The sequence below is a fragment of the Punica granatum genome, chromosome 5 (assembly GCF_007655135.1).
Source record: "Punica granatum isolate Tunisia-2019 chromosome 5, ASM765513v2, whole genome shotgun sequence".
NCBI classification, from domain to species: Eukaryota; Viridiplantae; Streptophyta; class Magnoliopsida; order Myrtales; family Lythraceae; genus Punica; species Punica granatum.
In genome coordinates, this window is record NC_045131.1 from 3,247,997 (window position 1) to 3,270,584 (window position 22,588).

The following is a 22,588-nucleotide window of genomic DNA, read 5'->3' on the forward strand; positions in this document are numbered from 1 at the left end:
TCACTCTATGGCCTTCCTTTTGTACTGTTCCCGAATAGTCTTCACTTTCATAGATTAGTACCACATCTCTATGGTTAGAGACCCCCCCTTTTTCATTAATTTACCCCCAGTTAGATCATAAATAGTTGTTCATTGAACTACCACCCAATTATTGTGTTAGTTCCACGTGAATTAATTGACTTGTGCTTGGTCGATTGATCGATTGTAGCGTCGTTTTGTCACCATCTATAGACCGGAGAAGATGCCTCCCGGCTGGCCCCCTATTCTATGATTTCTTTGGCCGAAATTTATGCTTAACGTCCCAATCTTATATTTACCACAAAATGTATAGTTTGCGAGCTGAAGGATAGCTCACTGGCCACATTCTGAATTGACTTGCGCATGCCAAATAATTTGAGACGAAATTCCGGTAGTACCGATATGCCTCGGCAAAAGCTTCTAATTATTACTTCAAATCCCTAGTAAACTTCTCTTAATGTCTCTCCCTCTCTTTAGTACTTATCCACAGTTCCCTCTAATCATATAGTAAATCATGGCTACATGTGTTTCAGTCTTAGAGACATAATAAGCTGCAAAACCTCAAGTTGACCTCAAGTTTAACCTTACTGATTATGTCACACATGAGCTAGCCTGAATGTTAAACCAGTCTACGTATGGAGCAAATTATTGATGCATTGTATGATGTATATCTTCTGTGCACGTACTGATAAAAGGTTAAACTTTTAGAAGAAACGGTAAGCACTTTATACAAGCAACTAGCTAGCAACAATGGTCGTCGTCGTCGTCGTCGTCGTCGACGTGGAGGCTAATGCGCTGGCGAAGCAGCAGCAGTAGCAGCTATAGCAGTCAGGCTAGAGCACGAGAGAGAAATTAAAAGGGGTAGTAGGGGAAGAAGAGCTTTCGTGTTATATATATTGGGGACCAGAGATTGAGACCTTTGTGTGTTGTTTGTGTTTTGATTCCAACACTCACTCATTCACAATCACAACTCTTCCCCTTCTTAGTCCGACAGGACAGTCTCCCTCTTACTCTCTCGAACACACACGAGAAAGGGGGAAGACATTAACTTTGTTGCACCCCAAAAGAGCAGAAGAGACAAAAGAAAATTCCTCTTCTTCTTTCTTTACCTCTTATCTTATATATACATATACATATATACATATATATATATATATATCTCTGATCCTCAACCCAGGTATTGTATCCACTTTCTTACACCCGAAAGAGCAAAGAAACTTTCAGTACGACTTCTGCCCTTCCTTCCCCCACTCCCTCTGTCGCCTGTCTCAAAGTGGTCCAACCATCGATCACTACTTCTTCTCCTCTTTCATATAACAACAAGTTGAACTTTGGGGTTGATTCGAGGAGAGATAGGGCACAGACAATTTAACAGTTACCGTGTGAGTGAGAGTGAGAGCTAGCTAGCTAAGAAGAATTATTAAGGTAATATGGATTGGGATGGCAGCAGCTTGTTGAGATCCTCCAACTTTGTCAATTCCCGACCTGCAGAGTCGTCTCCGGCCCTTGGTAGCTTCCTCCTCAACTACACTTTCGACCAGTTTCCACCTCACGGTGCGTCCATTTATTAATTGTTATATGATAACGCCATTAGTCTAGTTTACGGCTTTACTTTTTCTAGTCTTGACTCTTGAGCTAATGCGTGCTCCCCTCCTTGGGGTTTAGGAGATAGTTCTATAGGCTTAACCTTAACCAGAAGATCGAAAGAGGTTTAATTAGTATTGTTCTCTACATCGACATCTTTAAGTTTTATTACTCGCTCAGTGTACATAGTCAATTATCAGTTACTATCTTCAGAAACCATAAACGGGGAATTTCTCATGAAAGTCGATCGGTTGATTGAGTCAAGTCGGAATTAATGCGACTGCTTGCTTGCTGGTATATATACTGCAGGTATGGAGGTCAAGCATTCCATGGCAACATCAGACCCACAACATGCGGCTGCGGTGGGGATGGACAAGTTTGGCATTGGCTGTCAGGCAGAGAGGAAGAAGAAGCTAACGAGCAACCAGTTGGAGTCACTTGAGAGGAGCTTCCAGGAGGAGATCAAGCTCGACCCTGACCGGAAAATGAGGCTGTCAAGGGAGCTAGGGCTTCAGCCTCGCCAGATCGCTGTGTGGTTCCAGAACCGGCGCGCGAGGTGGAAGGCCAAGCAGCTCGAGCGCCTCTACGACGCACTCAAGCAGGAGTTTGAGGTCATCTCCCGGGAGAAGCTGAAGCTCCAGGAAGAGGTAATTAAGTGAATTAATCACACAACAATTACATCAGCGATTGTCCGGACGTGCTTTACTTTTGGGAATGGTAACTAATCTACTTCGAAAAATCGGGAAAATAAAGATTATGAAACTTTTGTGCTTCCGATGAAGATGAAGCGAATCTGCGAGAATCCTGACATGTTTTGGCACATCTAGACAACAACAAAATGTAGTACACCATGTGAATAACTACGGATGATCGACTTCTTTCCCCAGAGAAACCTAATATTGTTGAGATGGCACAAAACTGATCTGCTGATAATGAACACCAGAGTACTAAAACAGACCTCTTTCGAATGGCTACTAGAAAACCCTAAAACTTCCATTTTACCATACTAAATCTACCTCCCCATGCATTGCAAACTCACGTGTATATCTACGTACATGCATACGATAATTAATATCGTTTCCCACTCTCATTCTTTAATTTAAATAAAATTATGCAAACAGTTTCAGGGAGAAAAAAAATAATTAAGGGAAAAAACAAATGGGGTCGAGAAGCAGAAAACCCGACAAGGGTTTGTACTCCTCCCACATTGGATTCCTTAGTAAAGTCCTGTGTTGTACTGTCTTGCAAGGTTTTGAGACTGAAGGCCATGATAAGAGATCAAGCAGCAACGGGCAGCAAGAAGCAAGTACGTGGCGCCGGCTACACGGAAGTCTCGGGCGAGGAAACGGTTGAAAGCACTTCCACTGACATCCGGAGACACTATACTAACAAGTCGGCCAGAGGATCCCAACAGATTATCGGGGATCAGTCGAGCTACTTACTGAGCGCGCTCGAAGAATATAATAACTCTGTATCAGCGTCGTACTGGGGGGTTCTGCCTTCTTATAATAATCCATAACGAACTTCATATTAAAATAACCTACCATGCATGTGGCTTCAGTTTTCCTGGTCATGTTAAGATCATTGAAGGATAGCAAGGTGGAGGAGTACTTGTACTGGATATGGAAGTATAGTTGTGCCTCGGGAGGGTTCATGGCACTGCTGGGTAATAGCTAAGGAATGCAACTTTCATATTATAATCAGTAATATATGCAAACTTCATATCAAGGCTTTCTTGTTGTGTCTTGCCAATTTGTCATTTTCCCATTTCCATGTAAAATTTTACCGGGCTCTATGTAGTATAATTTTATCGAGATATTCTCAATCTGCTAGTTGAGATATTTGTTCCCGCTTGCTTTGAACATGGCCAGGTTTTTCCTATCAAGTAAAATGAAGATCACATTGTGATGTTTTCTTCTTCTTCGTGAACGATGTGTCAAAAGTACAAGTTTCCATCACGTGACATGTCCGTCTTTCTTTGTCTTCCATGGAAGTCTTTGTACACGCATCAGACAAGATTCTGTTGTCAGTGGAGTGGCCTGTCCTTTGTGTCGAGGGCATCTAATTGTTTGTAAGGTGGGGATGCTGGCGATCAGAGCAGAAGTCAACATCAGATACTCAAATTGATGGTCGGATGTTTCCCAGAGATCAGGTTCCACAAACTGTTTACCATTCCAGTAGTTCGAGCTACAGATACACAGACAATCCATCATCCCCGCCTCGGAAATTTCGAAACCCAAACAGGACATAAACATTTTGAGATGAGATCACGCTTGTAAAACTTGGAAGTTTCGACATTGGACAGGGCAAATTCTACATTAAGGGGCCATTTTTCCTATCAAAAAACAGAAAATCAAAACTCATGGAAGAGCTAGGAGCATCCCGGTTTCATTGTCAAGGCAATAACTAATAAGACATAAAACAGATGAAATTGAAGTACATGTGACACGATCCAATCAGGATAAACGAGTAGCTCAGCGCTTTCCACCGCCACCTCCGATTTTCGGACCCTTTGGTGCAGCACCCTTTGGGATGTTACCTTTGGCCTGTCCTTTCTGAGTTTTTGCCATCACTTCAGCCTTCTTTGCCTTCTTCTCATCCTTCGTCTTCTTGATCCTCTCCTTGATTTCTCTGCAGGTTAACATTCAGTAAGTCATCGAACACCAGGAATCCCACAGAGGAATGTTGCCATTGGGTAAACGAGAAATGTATTTGTTACCGGAGAGCAGCTTCTCGTGCAGCATCACGAACTTCTGGCTTCTCAGTCCTGCGCTTCTGAATGACTTCCAAAGTCACACCCACAATGGACCTTGAGTAAGGCTTCTTGGTGGTCCGGCGCCTCTTCTTGACAGCTTCTTGGGAAATATCCTGAATTGGATGATAAGCGTATTCACCACATTATACCCGCCCAGATAATCTGAAGCTAAAAACGAGATGGGTGCAAAGTACAAAACAGGAATCTGCTTATCAAAAGAAAATCTTGTCATCTCTCACCTTCTTGTGCTGCTTTCTGTACATGGCTGTCCATGTAAGCTTTGATGGCTTCAGTCGGTTGTGGAAGTACCTTTTGCATTTTGAATTCGCGAACAAGAACACCTGATACAGAGGAGCAATGGGCGACCACATTGAAAGGCAAATTAGCAGACAAATCATGCAAAGGTAAAGGTAAAAATATCAGGATGAAAGTTCAAAATTACCTGAGAATCAGAGCGGACAAACCTAATCCCCTTTCCAGGATATATCTTCGCCCCACTGAAGCGACATAATTCTGTTCTGGTTTTACCACACCAGATAGAATGAATTAGTCAACTGTGAAGGGCAGAAAGGGGGAAATATAACAGATGGACAGGGAATCAGCACGGAGCCACAACACGGCAAAAAATATATGCATAAAGTCTGCTGTCAGATTCTCAATCCACGAAGAGAATCAAAGCTCCATTTTCCGATTAACATGGCAAGTTCGACACTCTGCATCGACCAAATCCCGCTGCAAAGGCAAAATCATGACATGGGGAGCACCCTTATCCGCCAGATCACAAGATGAAACTTTTGCAATTACGGTATGATCTGAACGGTGATATGATATTAGTGCACCAAGGCCAATCAAAACCAAACATAGAAAGGACTAGCATTCAGGGGACCAAGGCCTAGAGCTAAAGCTAGCATTTTCATTCTTCACAAACATCCCAATTTTAACGAAAAGGCTCAAAATTTTGACCTATACAAACGAATATTAAGAGTTATCATATATATTTCGCAGTGAGCTGCACCATTCTATCAACGGACCCCAATTCATAAACCAGGCCAGGAGGGCGTCCATCAGTGTCAGAAGATCCCATAACGAAGCAAGCTGATCAGCTCAAACTTCGAATCAACGAAAGACCGAACCAAACGCGAAGCAAAAAGTAAGAAACACATCTGCAGCTCAAAAGACAATGCCAGTGTTCCCGCGCATCCGTGCCTTTATCACGGCGAGTTACAGACAAAGCTGCGGAAGAGAGGAGAAAGATACGTACTTGAGGACCATGGCTGCTACTTCCGGTCAAGGCAGCTGCTTCCGTCTTCCTCTGAGTGAAGCCCTAGCAAAAGAAAGGCAGAGGAGGAAGAAGACGATGCAGGCTTCTATACGCCGGCTAAGGGAAACAGGCTAATTGCCCAAGAAATTGATTCTAATTACGAAACTACCACTCCATCGGTCCACCGGCTGGATAATGGGCTAATGGAACCGGGTATCCGGCCCAAGAATATAGTTGGCCGTCCGTCTGTGCGATCTCAATTCGGTGCGCCACCTAAAGGGAAAGGTGAGGGGTGTCCCCGGAAAGAATAGTGAATTCGGGCCCGAGAGAACAACCGAACATGGGTTTCTCCAGTCCGACATAATTGGGCCGGAAAAGAAATTCGGATCCGACGACCAAACACATTGTTAGCCCATTAACGAAGATTTCGAGTAATTCTTCCTTTCGGTTGCAATTGAAGCCTATGATCCTAATAAAAGAACATGGGAATTAAATTAGTAAAAATTGAATCTAAACCTTTTAGCTGCTCCGTCAATCAATGGGCATGGACCTTTGGCCCTATACTACAGCACGCAATCCCGAGTGATCTTGTCTAACTAGTCCTATGAAATAATCTTTTTTTTTTCAATTAGGTTGAAATGCATAGTAAAAGGAGCACACGAATGTTTATGTTTCTTTTTTTGTAAAAAAATTATATTATTTTTTGGTTAATCCCGAATTTCAACTCTAAACCCATAGAATTTCAATTCTCTATCGATTCTAATTCCGTCAATTCCTATCTCCCGAACCAAACTCCACGTTACGTGCTCTATGTAACACTGCACTGTGCTGGTATTAAATATCTTTTAGCAAAATTTTGAAAAGGAAAAAGAATTATTAGAGGACGAACGTGGCCCAAAATTTTGATGGAATGCTGACCCATTCATTCATTCATATGAGGAAAAAAAAGACCGGACGGTGGGGCCAGCCCACCAGGCCCACCCAACCATGTCTTCGCTCTCCCACCGTAATGATACATGTAAATGCAAGTCACCTCCCTGCTCCTGGAGCATACAACTCTCAGCTTCATTGAACTCGGGACCCACTTCCCCGTACATGTGGGCTTACATGTTCCGGGCGTATCACAATCAAAGCAGATAATTAATACTTTTTCCTTTTTTTCTTCGGGTAAAATAAGGCTATACACTTATCACGACGACCCGACCCGTTTCTCCTCTCGATGTCCAACTGGAGTACGGACTGTGACAGAAAGACAGAGAGAAGAAATGGAGAGCTGAGCTGACTCCGCCGAGCTGAGGCGATTCCGTTCAATTCAATCAAGGAACTTTGTTGGGGGCGCTCGTCGGCCGATTCTGTCGGGCGTTCCAATGGCGGAGGAGGAGGACAACCTGAGCTGCGAGAGCAGCGATTGCACGTCCGAGGACGAGGGGACCGAGGACTACCGCCGCGGTGGCTACCACGCCGTCAGGATCGGCGACTCCTTCAAGAACGGCCGCTACGTCGTGCAGAGCAAGCTCGGGTGGGGCCACTTCTCCACCGTCTGGCTCGCCTGGGACACTCACCGATCGGTACTTCCCTTTGAACATCTCTCCCATTTCTGCTCGCGTGCTTTTTGGTCCCTCCTTTCATAATCTGCAGCTGGGTAGAGCCGTCTAGTGCAGTCCAATGTAGAGAGTGGGTCGCAAAAGTAGTGATTTCTGGGTTTTACGGTATTTTGGAGCTGCAAGTGTTTGAACTTTTCGACAAAAGATAGGCATAAACAGAAGAAGAAACATATATTCTTTGAATTTCGATGAGCCGTCATGAAGTCGTACGTGCGATGAACTGTAGTCGAATTCAGTTGCTGTGGCTTTGTTAGGGAAATGAGCTTTTACCAGCAACGCTGAACTTTTCTATTGGGAATTATTTCTGTTGATTAACTTGAGTATGTTGCTTGAGTACTTTCTCTCCGTTGTATTGGTTTTAGGAGGACACCTCGGGAAACAGTTCTCATTTTCTTTTATTTTGCTTTTGTAATCCGTGCATTCTCAGCAATATGTAGCTCTGAAGGTGCAAAAGAGTGCTCAACACTACACCGAGGCAGCCATGGATGAGATAACCATCTTGCAGCAGATTGCTGGGGGAGACCCAGATGATAAAAAGTGCGTAGTGAAGCTGTTAGATCATTTTAAGCATTCGGGTCCAAATGGGCAGCATGTTTGCATGGTTTTTGAATATTTGGGAGATAACCTTTTAAGTCTTATTAAGTATACCGATTATCATGGTCTTCCAATTCACATGGTGAAGGAAATTTGTGTTCACATATTGGTGGGTTTGGATTATTTGCACCGGCAGCTCTCCATCATACACACTGACTTAAAGCCGGAGAATATTTTGTTATTGTCCATGATAGACCCGTGCAAGGACCCAAGAAAGTCTGGAGTTCCTCTGGTTCTTCCCAATAGTAAGGAAAAAACTATTTCAGAATCTCGGGTTGGCAAAGGCATTAGAAGCTCAATTGGGAATTTGATGAAAAACGAAAAGAAGACGATCAGGGAACAGGCTAAACGAGCGGCTCAAGGGTGCGCGGAGAAAGAGGTTATTGTGGATGCTGAATCTGTACCTGGAACTTCTGGGGCGGTTGATTCTTGCTCCTCCACAAAACCAAAGGTTGGCACTCTTGAAGATCAACCTGCCAGTTTTGCCAATGCTGATAGATTATCAGATGCTGATGGAACAAAGGGGTCTGGCCAAGTTAATAAGAGGGGTAATCGCTCTACTAGGAAGAAGTTGGTTGCATCCCTTGACAGTAAGTGCAAGTTGGTTGACTTTGGTAATGCATGTTGGACATACAAACAGTTTACAAATGACATCCAAACGAGGCAGTATAGATGTCCAGAGGTCATCCTTGGTTCTAAGTACTCTACTTCAGCAGATCTTTGGTCTTTCGCATGCATTTGCTTTGAGCTTGCTACTGGTGATGTACTCTTCGATCCTCATAGTGGAGCTAACTTTGACAGGGATGAGGTATGGCATTTCATGAGATAATTCACTCTTTACTTTGATTAAATAACCCTTTATCTCAGAATATAGAAATGTGAAAGCACCTCTTTCTATGAATCTTAGCACTGAGGCCTCAGCTATTTTTTTTGAGACAAGGACATGTGTGTTTTTCTTTTCTTTTCTCCTTTCAATTCACTAGGTACTCCATGAATGGAAAGTCCTGTATATAGGTTCTAAGGAAATATTGATACGGTTAGGTAGTCTCCGACTCAAATAATCCAGCATTTCACAAGCCAAAACAAGCATGGTCTTTAAGGCTGCAACCCAGATAAATTTACTACTGTCAAAACTAAGGGCAGCCTACCTTCTCATAATTCCTCATTCAGGCTGATATATCACACCTTCCGCTGGGCAAGATAAGCTTTCTGTGAAACCTGTTTAAGGTCTTCATTCCACACCATGGCTCAAACTTGAAGCTGATTGTGATCCGAGAAGAGCCAAATTTCCTGTCAGGGCCTTCTAATGGTTGGCTTCTCTTATTTGGATGATGATGATAGCCTCATTGTGCGTCATGTACATATTTTAGAACCGTGTACATCAGTCAGATCTTCTTGATTTCAAAAGTGATTAAGTGGTGTTTGAAGGGTATACAACAGATTTTGGATCCTGAAAAACATAATTACCCACCATAACGTCCTTAAGCTGCATCTGATCAGTTAGAATTGCAGCAAGTCTTCATCTGGTGTGTTTGTAAATAGCATTAACTTGTTTCTCCATGACAAAGGAAACATACTTTTGGGATGTTAAGATCAGTTTGAACACCTAAGTAGTCGGTGGGATAATCCAGTATCAATGGACGACCGTGTTAGGTTAATTTATCCTGAAAACCTTAACAAATTTGATCGGTGCATGGTTATCAACTCAATTTCAGGACCACCTAGCACTGATGATGGAGCTCCTAGGAATGATGCCACGTAAGGTGAGGAATCAATTTTGCTATCCATGTCCATTCAGTTGACTTTTTGTTTGATGATCATTTAAAAGTCTGAGATTGTTTGGTGATTGTGTTTAGATTGCATTAGGTGGAAGCTATTCGCGGGACTTCTTTAACAGATACGGTGATTTAAGACACATAAGAAGATTGCGGTTCTGGCCTCTGAATAAAGTTCTTATGGAGAAATACGAATTCAGTGAGAAAGATGCAAATGACATGAGTGATTTTATAGTCCCTATACTCGACTTTGTGCCTGAGAAGCGGCCAACTGCAGCACAATGCCTTCTCCATCCATGGATCAATGCAGGCCCTCATTTACTGGAGCCTTCTGCGTGTGCAAATACAAGTGCAGCTGCTGACTCCATGACCTCTGAGAAAAGTAAAAGAGAGAAGGATGAGAGGGAGGCCTTAGAAGTTGGCTTGGGGAAGATTGCCATCAGTACAGACTCTTGTTCCATAAAAGATGTCCCGTCTGCTTCCAAACCCTCTGAGGCAGCTGCAAGCAGTACACCAAGGTAGGATCTTCTTTCGGGAGCAACCTGTCTTTTGTCGCATTATAATTTGTGGTACAGTGGGTTCGTGCAAAGTGAATATCGTTACCTGCATCTGATTATTGAGTGACTCTCACTAGAATGGATATGCTGGAGATCTGTTCTAATGTGCGTTTGATGGCGGGCTTAGTGACAGAAATGTTAAGATCATGATATTCAACAAGCTCTTTTGCGGGCAGAATGAAAAATATCCGCCTATTACTCATGAGTGAGGAGGATAGCTTCTGCTAACCACTGACTATTATTGAACCTTCCTATATCAGTTTGATTTATGTACTTCACACAATTCGTGATATTGAACCAATTTATGAGTTAATTCTTGAGAAATTCATTGGTCTTTTGTTGCTTCTGGATGCGGAATTGAGTTTCAAATTTCTGAATGATGCTGCAGTTACTGCTGTTCCCGTACTATATGTTCTTCTATTTGTTAGTGAAAAGGCTACTTAATCTAAAGTGGCCTTTTTCACGGGATCACATTTTACCAGCAATAACTCCCGGAATACCAGCTCTGAGGGTAGGATAGGATAATATTCTCCAGTTGCAATGGGAGCTCCCATAACAGTTCACTTCTAAGGTTCATGGTACTCCCAACTTTTCCGGTCCATCCAGGTAATGTGAAATTGTGAATGTCTGACTGAAAGGGAACTCCCCATGCTTCCAATGTAGAAGTTACTCGGGTCTTTGCTTTGCTTTTGGCTATAAGTTTAATGGTGGTTATGAAGCAGAACTGCGAATCTTGAATATTCCTGAATTTTAAAATACATCATGTATTTAGGGGCCCTCCTTATTGGGTTTTAAGTGGGAAATAATCCCAGTAGCTTACTGATAGGGTGAGCTTTGGGGTTATGAATGGCAATGCAGAACTTATCTCTTGATAACCTATCGAGAACATATACATTCTTAGGAGGCAGCGCTTTATCTAGCGGACCATAATTTATGATTTGGACAGGATGCAATTCGGATAATGTTTTGCGAGTTTGCAGGATGTCCTTTGTTTTATCTGCTTGCTGCCACTATATAAGTAATCATGTTGATTAAGAAATGACATGTTCCTACTAGTCAAAATTTATCTCTATATAACTCAATGACTCTCGGTTACGCAACGAAGAAAGGTTGGTGAGTTGGACTTATGCGGAGTGTTTCAAGCTCTCTGGACATTAGGCTGGGAAGGAAGTAGCTATCAATTTCTAATCACTTCTTGGTGTTATTTATTTATATATATATGTGATGTTTGATATAACAAAGTTGTAAAATTATGTTGATGGCATGTGAAGAACAGATCTCACTCACTGGACATGCCCCGTTTGCCATGTGATGGTCTAATCTATGTTGGATCTGCTAGAGGTTTCACGATATTATTAGGCAAGTCCAGTGTTGTTCTGCTTGGGGGCCCTCTGCCGAGCTATCTGAGCGTTCTAGGTCCGTCCTCAGGGAAATATTGTTGTTGGTTCCCAGAGTTCCGAGTTCGACACTCACGACTTATTGGAAAAGCAATTAGGTTCCTTGAAAGATGCATGTCTAAGAAAAATTGCAGCGAAACATGTGCATCTATAAATATGACTTTGCACTGAAGGCTACTCGAATCGACACTGTTGATTACATGCAATGAGAAGAAGACACAACTGTTTCTGTTCTGTACTAGAATAAATCCAAAATTGATTCAATTCAAAACCAATGCAAAATATCTCTCGAGTGTTTTTTCTTCTTCCCCTTGGAAGAGGAGAGTGTCAGCCAGCTGCTAACACACTGTTGACTCCCTTTCTAACCTCTCTTTTATTGCCTATTATGGGCAATATTGGGGTTGGCGTGGTCAACTAGGTGTTGACCGACACTCAGACCTTGGGCCCATCGCATATGAAATCCAATGACTCCATGTACTGGAAATTCACTTCTTCCAGAGACTCTGAAAAACAAAAACGAAAACAAAGACAAATCTCCACCTAATTAAAATTTGCTCTTTGGAGGCTACTGGCTGCTACAAAAGTTCAAGAATCCCATGAACTCGTGGTTCTGTATCATCACGATGCTCTTCTCGATGCCGATAACCCCTGTACGTAAAGAAACAAGAACCCCGTGGATGAGAAAAGAGCGTTTATTTCTAGATCGACCCTGATACCGGTCGATGAAAGTGCAATTTCCAGGACAGGTAAAGAAGAAAAGTTTACCCATTGTTAGGGCGCTGGCGAAGATGACACCAGACAGGATGAACACAATGAGCGAGGCCCTCTTCAGGATCGTGATCAGTTTCCTGACGAAGAATTGTCCCCAGAAGCCGGCCAGTATTGAAACCGACATCAGGTAAAGAGCTGTAGAAACCACAAAGTTTCTTATATCAGAATGGGTTTTGGTCAGGGAATGTTTTCTCAGACTCATGATATACAATTGAGGAGCTCAATCGTATATGAGGTGAAGTCAAAGACACTGCACTATGTACCATATGGAATGGGGAACCTCTTGAGCAAGTAGAACTCAACCACGGACAAGGATGACGAGTACATCATCACAAACGTAGCTGTTGCGCTTGCAACCTGTCCATAATCATATAGGAGGTTGATAAACTGTTCCCGTATTAACTATCACGAATGTTGTATATTGACTATTAGCTGAAACATATCTAACCTACATTTCATTTTTAGTTTAGGAAATGAAGGACCATGTGCCGCATGTGTAAGATAATGTTCATAGCCCCTACCTGTGGGATGACCCCGATCTCGAGGAGAAGTGGGCCCAGTATGAACCCGCCACCGGATCCCAGCAGGCCACCAACACAACCACCGAGGATGCCACAGAACGCACAAAAGGCTATGTGGCCGGCGGTCCAATTGATCGTAGCTTCACAAATAGTCTCGGTGTTCCCTGTGGACATCCTCTTCCTGTGCTCCCTGTACAGCTTCACCGCTTCGTACCCAAATACTGCCGCTGCAATGGGAAACTGCACGACACAAGAAAGAAAAAAAAACAAATGAAAATTGCTTTTCTTTATCCTCTTTGAAGTGAAAAACTAAGAACCGCATTAAGACATCCTATGACATAAAGCACATGGGAAACTTTTGTCTAGTATATGTTTCTTTCTTTTACCTGTAAGCAGAACAGCACCCAGTACCATGTACTGCACACTGCTACATCGTTCTGTGGGGACATGGAATAAAAACACCGAATATTAGTTTACTAAGCCCTACAGAAAAATGAAGAGGTTGAAGAAGGGAATTAAGGGACCAATGAAATAACGACTTGCCTTGATGACTTGGAGGAGGAGGAAGGAAATCCAGACCGAGAACAGAACCAAGATCCCTTTCCACTTCAGGTTCGAGCAGACAATTTGCTGCAGTAGAATCATTGTGGTTAATTTAACTAAGAAAGAAGAAATATTGGTGTATGGATGTCATGAATAAGCAACATTGGTGGTGGATCAAGCCTCACCATTTCCGACTTCTCCTCCTTCGGAACTAATGGGTCGTACGGAGTGTCGATAAGGACTGCAGCAACCAAATCAAACATATATGGAGTAAGCATCTCGCAGAAACTATAAGATGGGCAAAAATAAAATGGGAAAAGATTAATAAGTTATGTTCTATAAAATTTATCTGTTTGCGTACTCAATTCTCTCATCAAGTAGGTGGAAATTGCAAATACGAGACACGACCAGAAAGTAAACCTAAGCTCGCTTGAGGGTACACCAGAGTCACTGGGCCAGGGATGGTGTGATTATTTTTCAGGACTAGATTGCGCATGATGTCAGCAACATATAAACATTAACAGTATAATTATGATTTTACTAAGATTTTACTAAAGAGTAAATGCTGATATAAAGATAACTTACGTTCACCATGAGAGTCCACTAGAGTCGCCTGTCGCTTGGCCAGCTCCTTCTGTACATGCGACCACAGAAAAAGGACAAAAGTGAGTTAAAAAGTGACAACAACCTTTTCACTATACCATGTAAGCTGCAGACAAGTTTTGCAACTGACCTTCAAAATGGTCTCTTGCTTCCACATCTCCAACCCCTTGAAGAAAGATCTCGACGAGGTGCCTGATTGATCAATAATAAATTGAAAGTAAATACCAAACCTTCCGCCAATTGTTCAACAGTGATTGTGATGCCGCTGCATGACTATTGTATTAAAATATGGACAAGGAAAGGACTGATCATTGTTGATAAAAGGCGGGTCTAGGATAGTAAAAAGGCCAAAAGCAAAAAATGGGCAAGTTTAACTGTTCAAGTAAATTAATCATCTTTGAAGGGTAGTTAGTACCTATAAATAGAATAATGATGAGAACAGTGATGAGCCAATAAGGGAAAACGACACTTAGGGCCACACCCACGGTGATGCCGAGCATGAGCATGGGCTGGAACAAAAGGGCAAGATCGTAGTCTATGATGGGGACTTCCTTAGTTGGATGTGGTACTCTTAGGTTGTACCAGACTGATGATGCTGATGCCCCCATGATCATACCTGCATACCCATCGATTCCTTCAAACATTAATCAGTGTGACCAATCTCTCAAATTTGAGTCTTGAGTTATATTAACTAAACAGCATCCCCAGCAAAAGCATTTCTCTAGCAAACCTTGGGTGAGAAATGAAAGTCTATTAAAATAATTTGCCCGTTACCTAGCTAGCTATCCGTAAATGAGAACCAACGAGTACAAAAAATTTATGCTTACTCGTAAAATGTTCGAGAAAACATTTTCGGCAACAATATGGACACTAATTGGCTATGAATAAATCGCAGTGCACTTGAATGCCTCTAGAAATAAATCATGGATAAGCTTCCACAAGAGGAAAAGACAAAAAAAAAAAAAAAAACCCTTGTGATTGTGAACGCAGATATTTCGCAGTCACATTTTGTTTCCCTTCCCCAGCATTTATACTATCTACCGCACAAAAGCAATTAGTTCTCTATAGCAAATTCCAAGTCACATTTATAGATTCATCGGTGGTTGTTGCAGTCGTAAAGAACGAAAGTAACAGGCTACACAAGTCCATATATATATATATGGAACCACATTCTCTGCATCGTGATTAAATAACATTAAAAATGCGAATTTACTTCTGTAGCTACGACATGGGACCAAACGATCATGGGACGGTGGACCAAACGCAGGAAGGCAGATATTTTATGTCGATAACAAGATTAGATTTGATCTATAAATGGTTAATGATCCACGGACTTGCAACTTTCGAAAGCAACTTGTAGGTTGAAAGGTACTTCCAAAAACATAACTTCACAGCTCATCCCAGTCACACTCCTCAGATCCCAATGGTCTCCGATAATATCACGTAGCGTCATCTCTTCGGAAAAGAGATCCGGTTGACAAACAAACTCAATTTAACCATGATAGAGTGGAAAAAAGAGGTTGGAAGCAAGAAGAGAATTACACTGAAGCATGTGGTTGAGAACTGAGATGGAGACAAGTCTCGAACTTACATTTGGAAATGGCAGCGGCCGACTTAGTGTCGAACCCAACAATGAGAGTGAGCATGGGGACGAAAATGCCTCCCCCACCAACCCCACCAACAGTCCCGCATGCTGAACCCAGAAACCCAATCACCGTGGCCACCACGATCCTCCAACCAAACTCCAATTTCTGAAACCAACCAGAAGGGAAGAAGAACGACCATTGAGCAAATCACATGAAAGCAATAAATAAATAAATAAAAGATGACAACAAGCATATATGGAGCTGAGAAACAGATGAAGGGGCACGCACCGGCCAGACTTTCTCTGTGCTGGATGTTCCATCAAGCGATAAAAGTAAATGGCTGAAAGCGGGATCACCTGACGGCTCGCCCTGGTCGTCGTCGAGGAAGCGCACGGAGAGCACGGCAAGTGAGAAGCCGGAGAGCAGGTACAGAACGAACCACTTCATACCCATGACAGAGCTGCAGTTGTGCCGGAATCAATGAAGGCGGCCTGCTCCGTCTGTTTCTTCAACAGTCAACCACGCCCGGAAAGATTTACTTCAACTTCAGTTGAACAGAAGAACGACAGACAACCGACGGTCGTGAAACATACACTACGTATGCACACAAATTGAGAGAGAGAGAGAGAGAGAGAGAGAGAGTTGTTAGTAAGAGATGGTTGTCGCATGCATATATAGGGAGGGAAGACGGAACAGATTAGAGAACAAAGAATTGTGCGAATTTCTGATCTGGCCAATGTTAATTGAGATTTTTGTACACGTGGCAGACAGGCAGGAATAGACTGATGACGGAAAATGTCCGGTAAAATTACCCCGTATATTATTATTATTGTATCCCTACCTACGTATGGTAACAAGATAATTACCATGCGAGTAATATTTCCCATATATGCAATTCCACCAGGCACTGCCATAAACATTGCATATCTGCCAATTTTGCGAGATTACCTCGACCGATATTATATTTGTTATCATGAATAATTTTGAATCCTCGTTTAACTTTCTAAGTGAAACCTTATCTCCAAGACGGCGATTCAATATTTTTATAATTAGTTTTGGACTATGGCGACCGAAAACATTGTCATCTGAAGGCAACGTTTGTTACCAATTCGAGCCCACATGGCTGGCCGGGAAACCTCAGCCTCCAGTCCCTTTGGGCTTTGGTGTTGCAATCTTATTTGAGTACGTCTCTAACCCACCAGTGTCCAAAAAAACCAAAATTTCTGTCGGATTCTGTATCGAATCTCAGCCTGGAGTTAGGACAATATCTCTTCTTCCCTTATTTCTGGCCAATAAATTCCAAGAATATGCCCCGCAAGAGAGAGAGAGAGAGAGAGAGAGAGAGAGAGAGCGAAAATAACCACTGTAACGAGTATGCCCCGAAATTTTATTTTATTTTATTTTTTTAAATAAGATTTAGTATGGAATCTGACTTTGGTTTCCGTCGAGATCTAGACGATATTAATCCCCAGTTGTCAGTTGAACGAGTTGATTACATATATCCGCATATTAAATACAAACAACTTGATTATCAAACAGGAATCCCAGAAATTACATCGCCAAAACATTAGCGGATATTAGCACACGACGGTCTGCTATATTATCGCAGTCGTGGAGTCAAACAAACGAGACTCCTCGATAATACGGCAGACTGCAATTGTTAATTCATCACATATAGAGGCGTGACGATTTATAATAATCAACATGGTTCCACTTGAGTAACATAAAATTAGAAAATTGAATTTCGGATACTGTACTTACGTGACCATGGAACAGCACATGATTTGCATGACAAAAAGAAAACCCAAAAATAAGAAAAAAGGAAACGATGTCCGAATTGGAAAGTCTAAACGGTCAAGCTACGATTGATATGATTTTCTGAATCACTAGACTACATATATATTTATATATATATATGGGTGTTTATATAGCGAACCAAAATGATGTACTTATTCTAATTGGTGTGCTTGCAAGTAGAAGCAAGAAGATCGACAACGTAAAGTTATTATTAGGTAATTCCATAGGCTCCTATCTATAAAACAAATAAGAAACCGGGCGCTTTCGATTTACCTCAATAAACATCAGCTTAATACTGCCAGTTCAATCTGAATTGCCGCGTCATAGTCTTGCAAGAGCATTCTGGTCACTGCACTGACCTAATTTTTTGGCAGCCTGCAGAAACCGAATAAGAAAATTGACCGTCCGAGTTAGATGATGCTAAAAACTGAGACATGCTGCTTGAGTCAATTGACTCGTATGTAATGTTAAACAATCAAAGTGAGAGAGAACGATCATCCTTTCTGTGCTCGAGTAATTGATGATGTGCCAGTAATTAAAGATTCTACGTCTCGTCTTGGACCACTTCACGTAACTATTTACTACTTAGTGTTAGTAGCACCTACTATTACATCAGCACAGAAAACCAAACACGTTCATGATGTTCGCAGAGATAACGCTACAAGATCAAAAAATTTAGGGATGTTACTCAGTCTTCTCAAATCGCTCAGTCCTCTACCTCTCAAAATCAAAAAAAGAAAAAGAAAAATGGAAAAAGAATCGCTCAGTCCTCGTATAACATGGTTTTGTATTGTCGTACATACTTGCCGGAGTGTTTTCATCTGCAATCAAGAACACCCGGCAAGGATATTGCAAGCTCCAGTACCATACAAAGTATAGCAAAGGTTTCTTATAATCACTAGTACGAAATAAAAAAAATAAAAAAAACTCCTAGGTGACATGTAAAGCGACCTAATTGTGGCTGCAGCTCTTGTGCTGGTCAACATAGCATATCAATGGCTCCATCACCAGGACAGGCCCACAGCTGCTACATGACACTGAATTTTGCAGTTCACTTTTTTCATAGTATGGTTGCTCGGAAGCTTCCTACGAGCTGATTGATTATATGGCACAATGATAGGAATCAAAAAGGTGCATCGTTTCTCCCTTTGGGACAGAGACCTTTTGCATACATGTGGGAACACCTATGGCCCTATCCTTGCCTGTCCATGCACTGTCACCTCAAGGGGCTTGAAAACTTACCTGGGCTGCCCTTTATCACCTTCGAGAACTCCACAATTCAACCGCTAATACGCACACTGTCGATTGGCCAGGCCTGGAATAAAACAACAGAGATCAGAATATGAGTAGCTTGAACTGCTTAAATCGATGCAAGATGGTACGGACTATTCGTACTCATGCATATAGTCAATAGCAGGAATCTCCGAAGATCCTAATACAACTTTTCTTGCGTCCGCTGGCCCTTATGTCAATTTGGGTCGCACGTTTATTGGCCGTTTCAGCTTAATTACGAAACAGAAACACAACAATGGATCTGTCAAAGGCACCTGAAAAGGGAATTGTACCACTGGTGATATTCAGGAATCAGAATCATGCATATTAATGCATTCCCTAGCCAATGAACTTCGTATTCATGATGTGCCCATCAAGTTTGTGAAGACAACTTGTACAATAGGGACCCCGTCACGGAACAAAAGACAGTGATCCACACATGAAGTTGGTCCTACTACTACTAAGGAAACAAAAACCAACATCAAGGTCCCCGTTCTGGTCAGATACTGTATTTATGATGACATAAATAATTGTGTGAGACAAATTCCCCCCTGCGTCTTTCTCAAGGACCCACTGTTTCACAAAGATTCCTCCCCATGGCCCACATGAATCGTTCCCGGACGTTAAATTTCGACAGAATCTCGACTCAGTCTCCCAATTCAATCGTACCTCTGCCACAATTTTTTTCTCACGAAAAATCAATCCTTGTTCTTTCGAAATAGATTGTAGCAACGCTATGAACAGCAAAGCTGGTCCGGCGTTCTACATGCGCCGGGCATTGCGCCCAACTTAGGCATGAGTGCACCGAGCTCATCGTCGGCGATCAAATCAAAATTAGCAAATTCCACATCAGGGAGCATCCGATGACCTCCTATTTTGAACTCGGCAAATTACGCGAGCATTTCAATGGAATCATTCGCAGCAATCCACGAAATTTCGTTTTCGATTCCTCCGAGATCAAAAGAAAGGGTGAGTAAACAACGTACTGGAAAAGCGATGTTTGATCGGAGAGACCCAATTCCCGGTTTTGGTTGGATCAATTTCGTCGTCGGCGACGGCTTCCGGGGCCAGGGATACGAACGAGAGGAAGAGAGGGAGAAAAACGCCCGCGCGCGAACTGTACGCTGAGCAGATGGATTTTGTATTTAGCGCTCTCACGGGACATATATAAAAGCAGCAGCGGAAATCCAGGAGTTGGGCCTCAAATCTCCAGGCTCCCATGGGCCTCAGCCCACAAACTGTATGCCCAATGGGCATCAACCGTTTTATCATAAGCCCAAAGGTCGGGAGGTACTCTTTCGTGAACATAAATAAATATAACAAAGATTTTTTATTTAAAATATCAAAGCCAAGTATTATACCTCAAGAAAGAAACAACATAAACATCTCTCCCCTTATCAAAAAAACATAAACTTGTGTTTTGATGATACAAAAAAAAAAAAAAACATGGACTTGAAGTTCTCCTAGCACGTCATCCACTCGTCCACCCACGCCATTGCGTCCCCGCTCATCTCACATCTTCCCATGCCGGTCCCGGTCCGTGACGCGCACGACTCCCTCCTCGTCCATCCTACCCACATCGTTGAAGGTCTGGCCCGTCATCTGGTCGGACGACTTCAGAGCAGATGCCACTGCTCCGGGCGGGGTTTCCTCTACATACACCTCAATCTTCTCACCCTTCTCACCACTACTGGCATCTCGGCGTGGCGGTACATCCTCATGCTTATGGGTGGCCTGGTCAGTCGGGTGGGTCAGCTTGTCTTTGATGGCCCCTAGCGCACCAAATATTCCTCCTTTTCCCCTGACCATTTAGAACAAAATTTGTTTAAGGAACTTGAAAAACCATATCAGAGCTGAGCTTTGTGCTTAGTTTTGAGCTAATTAACGTCCAATCCTATTAACCGATTGAATAGGCTATAGAGAATCACCTATTTTCCTGGTCATCTTGAGCTTCCTTCGATGCTTCCCTCACCCGAAGAGCAGCTTCATCGTCGTACTCCTCTCCTCGGATCCTCATTTCCTCCATTTTCTGCCGAGTTGCTTCCTCGGTCTCGCTCAGCTTCTCCTGCAGACAACCAGCTAGTATTATTATTATTATTATTCTTGCCCAGCATAACTGTATCATAAAAGACACGACTTTGAATTATAACAGCAATACTAACGGAACTTACCTTGGCGGTGTCTGCAGTTTCAGAATCCTTCTCCTTGGTCTCCTCCTTCTTGCCGGACAAGTAACCCATGGCCCTCCTCGCCGCATCTGCAGCCGAGTCCTTCAGCTCAGTCAGCTTCCCCGCTGCCGTGTCCTTCCCTTCCTTGGCTTTCTCAGCCGTGTAATCCTTAGTCTCTGCCGCCTTCTGAGCGGCTGAGTCCTTGGTCTCCCTTGCCTTATCGGCCGCATAATCCTTGTACTCCCCGGCCTTCTCCTTGGCTTCTTGACCCTTCTGGGCCCCGTAGTCCTTGTACTCTCCCGCCTTCTCCTTCGTCTTCTCCTTAGCCTCCTCAGCCTTCTGGGACGTGTAATCCTTATACTCTCCCGCCTTCTCCATGGTCTTCCCCTTCGCCTCCTCAGCCTTCAGAGCAGCATAATCCTTGTACTCTCCCGCCTTCTCGTTCGTCTTCTCCTTGGCCTCCTGAGCTTTCTGGGTCGTGTAATCCTTATACTCCCCGGCCTTTCCCATTACTGAGTCCTTCGTCTCCCTGCCCTTTTGAGCTGCATAATCCTTATACTCACCCGCCTTCCCCATTGTCGAGTCCTTGGTCTCCCCAGCCTTCTGCGCCGTGCAATCCTTGTACTCTCCGGCCTTCCCCAGGGCAGAATCCTTGGTCTCCCTGGCCTTATCCGCGAGCTCCCCCGTCTTGTTCTTGGCCGCCTCCTTCGTCTCGTCAAGCTTCCTCGCAGCCGAGTCGGTGGTCTCCTTCGCCTTCTCGGTTGTGTAATCCTTATACTGCTCAGCCTTCCCCGGGGTGCTGTCATAATAAGCCCCACGGGCCCGGTCTCCCGGCATGTCAGCAGTCTCGGAGGCATCATAGTTCTTCCCCACGACCGCCTCCTTGGCATGCTCATACGTGTCGTGGAACGCCTGGAGGACCGACTCGATCATCCCAGGCCTCTGCTGCTGGGGCTGGTCTGTCGACACGTCCAGCTCCTCGGCCACGTATTCCAACCTCTCCCTCTCTCGGTCCCGGTTCACGTCCCTCAGGTCGGACGCGGCAAGCCTCGCGGCGGCCTCCGCCCTCTCCTCCTTAGCTTTCCTCGACGCCATCTTCAATCCACTCTCTGCAACGTCTGGAATCTCCCTCTCACACTAAGAATTTCCTTACACAGAGTACTATATTTTCTTTGTCACCACTTTCGTGTTTTATATCTTATTGTAGTGAGAGCAGTCGGTGATTACATTTGATCCTTATATATGATATTGCTGGTACCCGGTAAGTTGACACGTTTGACTGGAGCATCCTCAGGCAGGTGCCACGTGTCTTGTTCTTGTGGGGAAGCTGCACGTGGAGCTGGCTCTGCTGGAGGCATGACACGTCGGGTTACATGCGAATATATGAACAGTTCGGTCGTGTTTACCACGTCGAATTCTTTTTTTTTTTTTCTCTTTTCTTTTTTTATTCGAGGAACATGTATTTTTTTTGCTCGAAATCAAGGAACACATATACTTAGTGCCTCTCGAGTATTCTACATCGTGGATATTTTCATACAATAAAAATTTGTATTTAGTAAATTTATAGTTTTAGAAGTTTAATTAATTAATAAATTGAATTGATGGTGCATTGTACACTCAATCTTTAATCTAATCGAGATTAAAAATTTACGTCTTCAAAAGTAAATGTTTAGGATGAATTTTCAAATTTAGTCTAAATCATTTTCATAATTTATTTATACATACATATATATATATATATATGCGGTAAAGAGATCAGTATCAGTATATCAAGTCAACCCA

The 22,588-nt window shown here is 43.1% G+C and overlaps 5 protein-coding genes across 5 annotated transcripts; 2 read left to right on the forward strand and 3 right to left on the reverse strand.

The window, feature by feature from the left end:
- Positions 1–1,013: 1,013 nt before the first annotated feature.
- LOC116209359 (homeobox-leucine zipper protein ATHB-22) lies at positions 1,014–3,441 on the forward strand. Its single transcript, XM_031542972.1, has 3 exons — positions 1,014–1,572; positions 1,912–2,249; positions 2,852–3,441. Exons 1-3 carry the CDS (start codon positions 1,449–1,451, stop codon positions 3,119–3,121), a joined length of 732 nt encoding a protein of 243 aa, XP_031398832.1. The 5' UTR covers positions 1,014–1,448; the 3' UTR covers positions 3,122–3,441.
- A 314-nt stretch (positions 3,442–3,755) lies between these two features.
- On the reverse strand, positions 3,756–5,766 carry LOC116209360 (60S ribosomal protein L24-like). The gene is made up of 5 exons (XM_031542973.1): positions 5,619–5,766; positions 4,800–4,875; positions 4,597–4,698; positions 4,322–4,470; positions 3,756–4,233 (listed from the first exon to the last, which is right to left on the reverse strand). The coding sequence occupies exons 1-5, from the start codon at positions 5,627–5,629 to the stop codon at positions 4,077–4,079; spliced, it is 495 nt and encodes a 164-aa protein (XP_031398833.1). The 5' UTR covers positions 5,630–5,766; the 3' UTR covers positions 3,756–4,076.
- A 1,065-nt stretch (positions 5,767–6,831) lies between these two features.
- LOC116206638 (SRSF protein kinase 2) lies at positions 6,832–10,496 on the forward strand. Its single transcript, XM_031539425.1, has 4 exons — positions 6,832–7,186; positions 7,650–8,624; positions 9,532–9,579; positions 9,673–10,496. The coding sequence occupies exons 1-4, from the start codon at positions 6,986–6,988 to the stop codon at positions 10,111–10,113; spliced, it is 1,665 nt and encodes a 554-aa protein (XP_031395285.1). The 5' UTR covers positions 6,832–6,985; the 3' UTR covers positions 10,114–10,496.
- Positions 10,497–11,673: 1,177 nt separating this feature from the next.
- LOC116206640 (sulfite exporter TauE/SafE family protein 4-like) lies at positions 11,674–16,229 on the reverse strand. Its single transcript, XM_031539428.1, has 12 exons — positions 15,858–16,229; positions 15,575–15,734; positions 14,399–14,599; positions 14,114–14,175; positions 13,966–14,014; positions 13,566–13,621; positions 13,381–13,467; positions 13,224–13,274; positions 12,838–13,077; positions 12,580–12,673; positions 12,311–12,451; positions 11,674–12,193 (listed from the first exon to the last, which is right to left on the reverse strand). The coding sequence occupies exons 1-12, from the start codon at positions 16,020–16,022 to the stop codon at positions 12,111–12,113; spliced, it is 1,389 nt and encodes a 462-aa protein (XP_031395288.1). The 5' UTR covers positions 16,023–16,229; the 3' UTR covers positions 11,674–12,110.
- Positions 16,230–20,059: 3,830 nt separating this feature from the next.
- Positions 20,060–22,020, reverse strand: LOC116206639 (embryonic protein DC-8-like). Its single transcript, XM_031539426.1, has 3 exons — positions 20,810–22,020; positions 20,567–20,703; positions 20,060–20,439 (listed from the first exon to the last, which is right to left on the reverse strand). The coding sequence occupies exons 1-3, from the start codon at positions 21,899–21,901 to the stop codon at positions 20,151–20,153; spliced, it is 1,518 nt and encodes a 505-aa protein (XP_031395286.1). The 5' UTR covers positions 21,902–22,020; the 3' UTR covers positions 20,060–20,150.
- Positions 22,021–22,588: the final 568 nt, after the last annotated feature.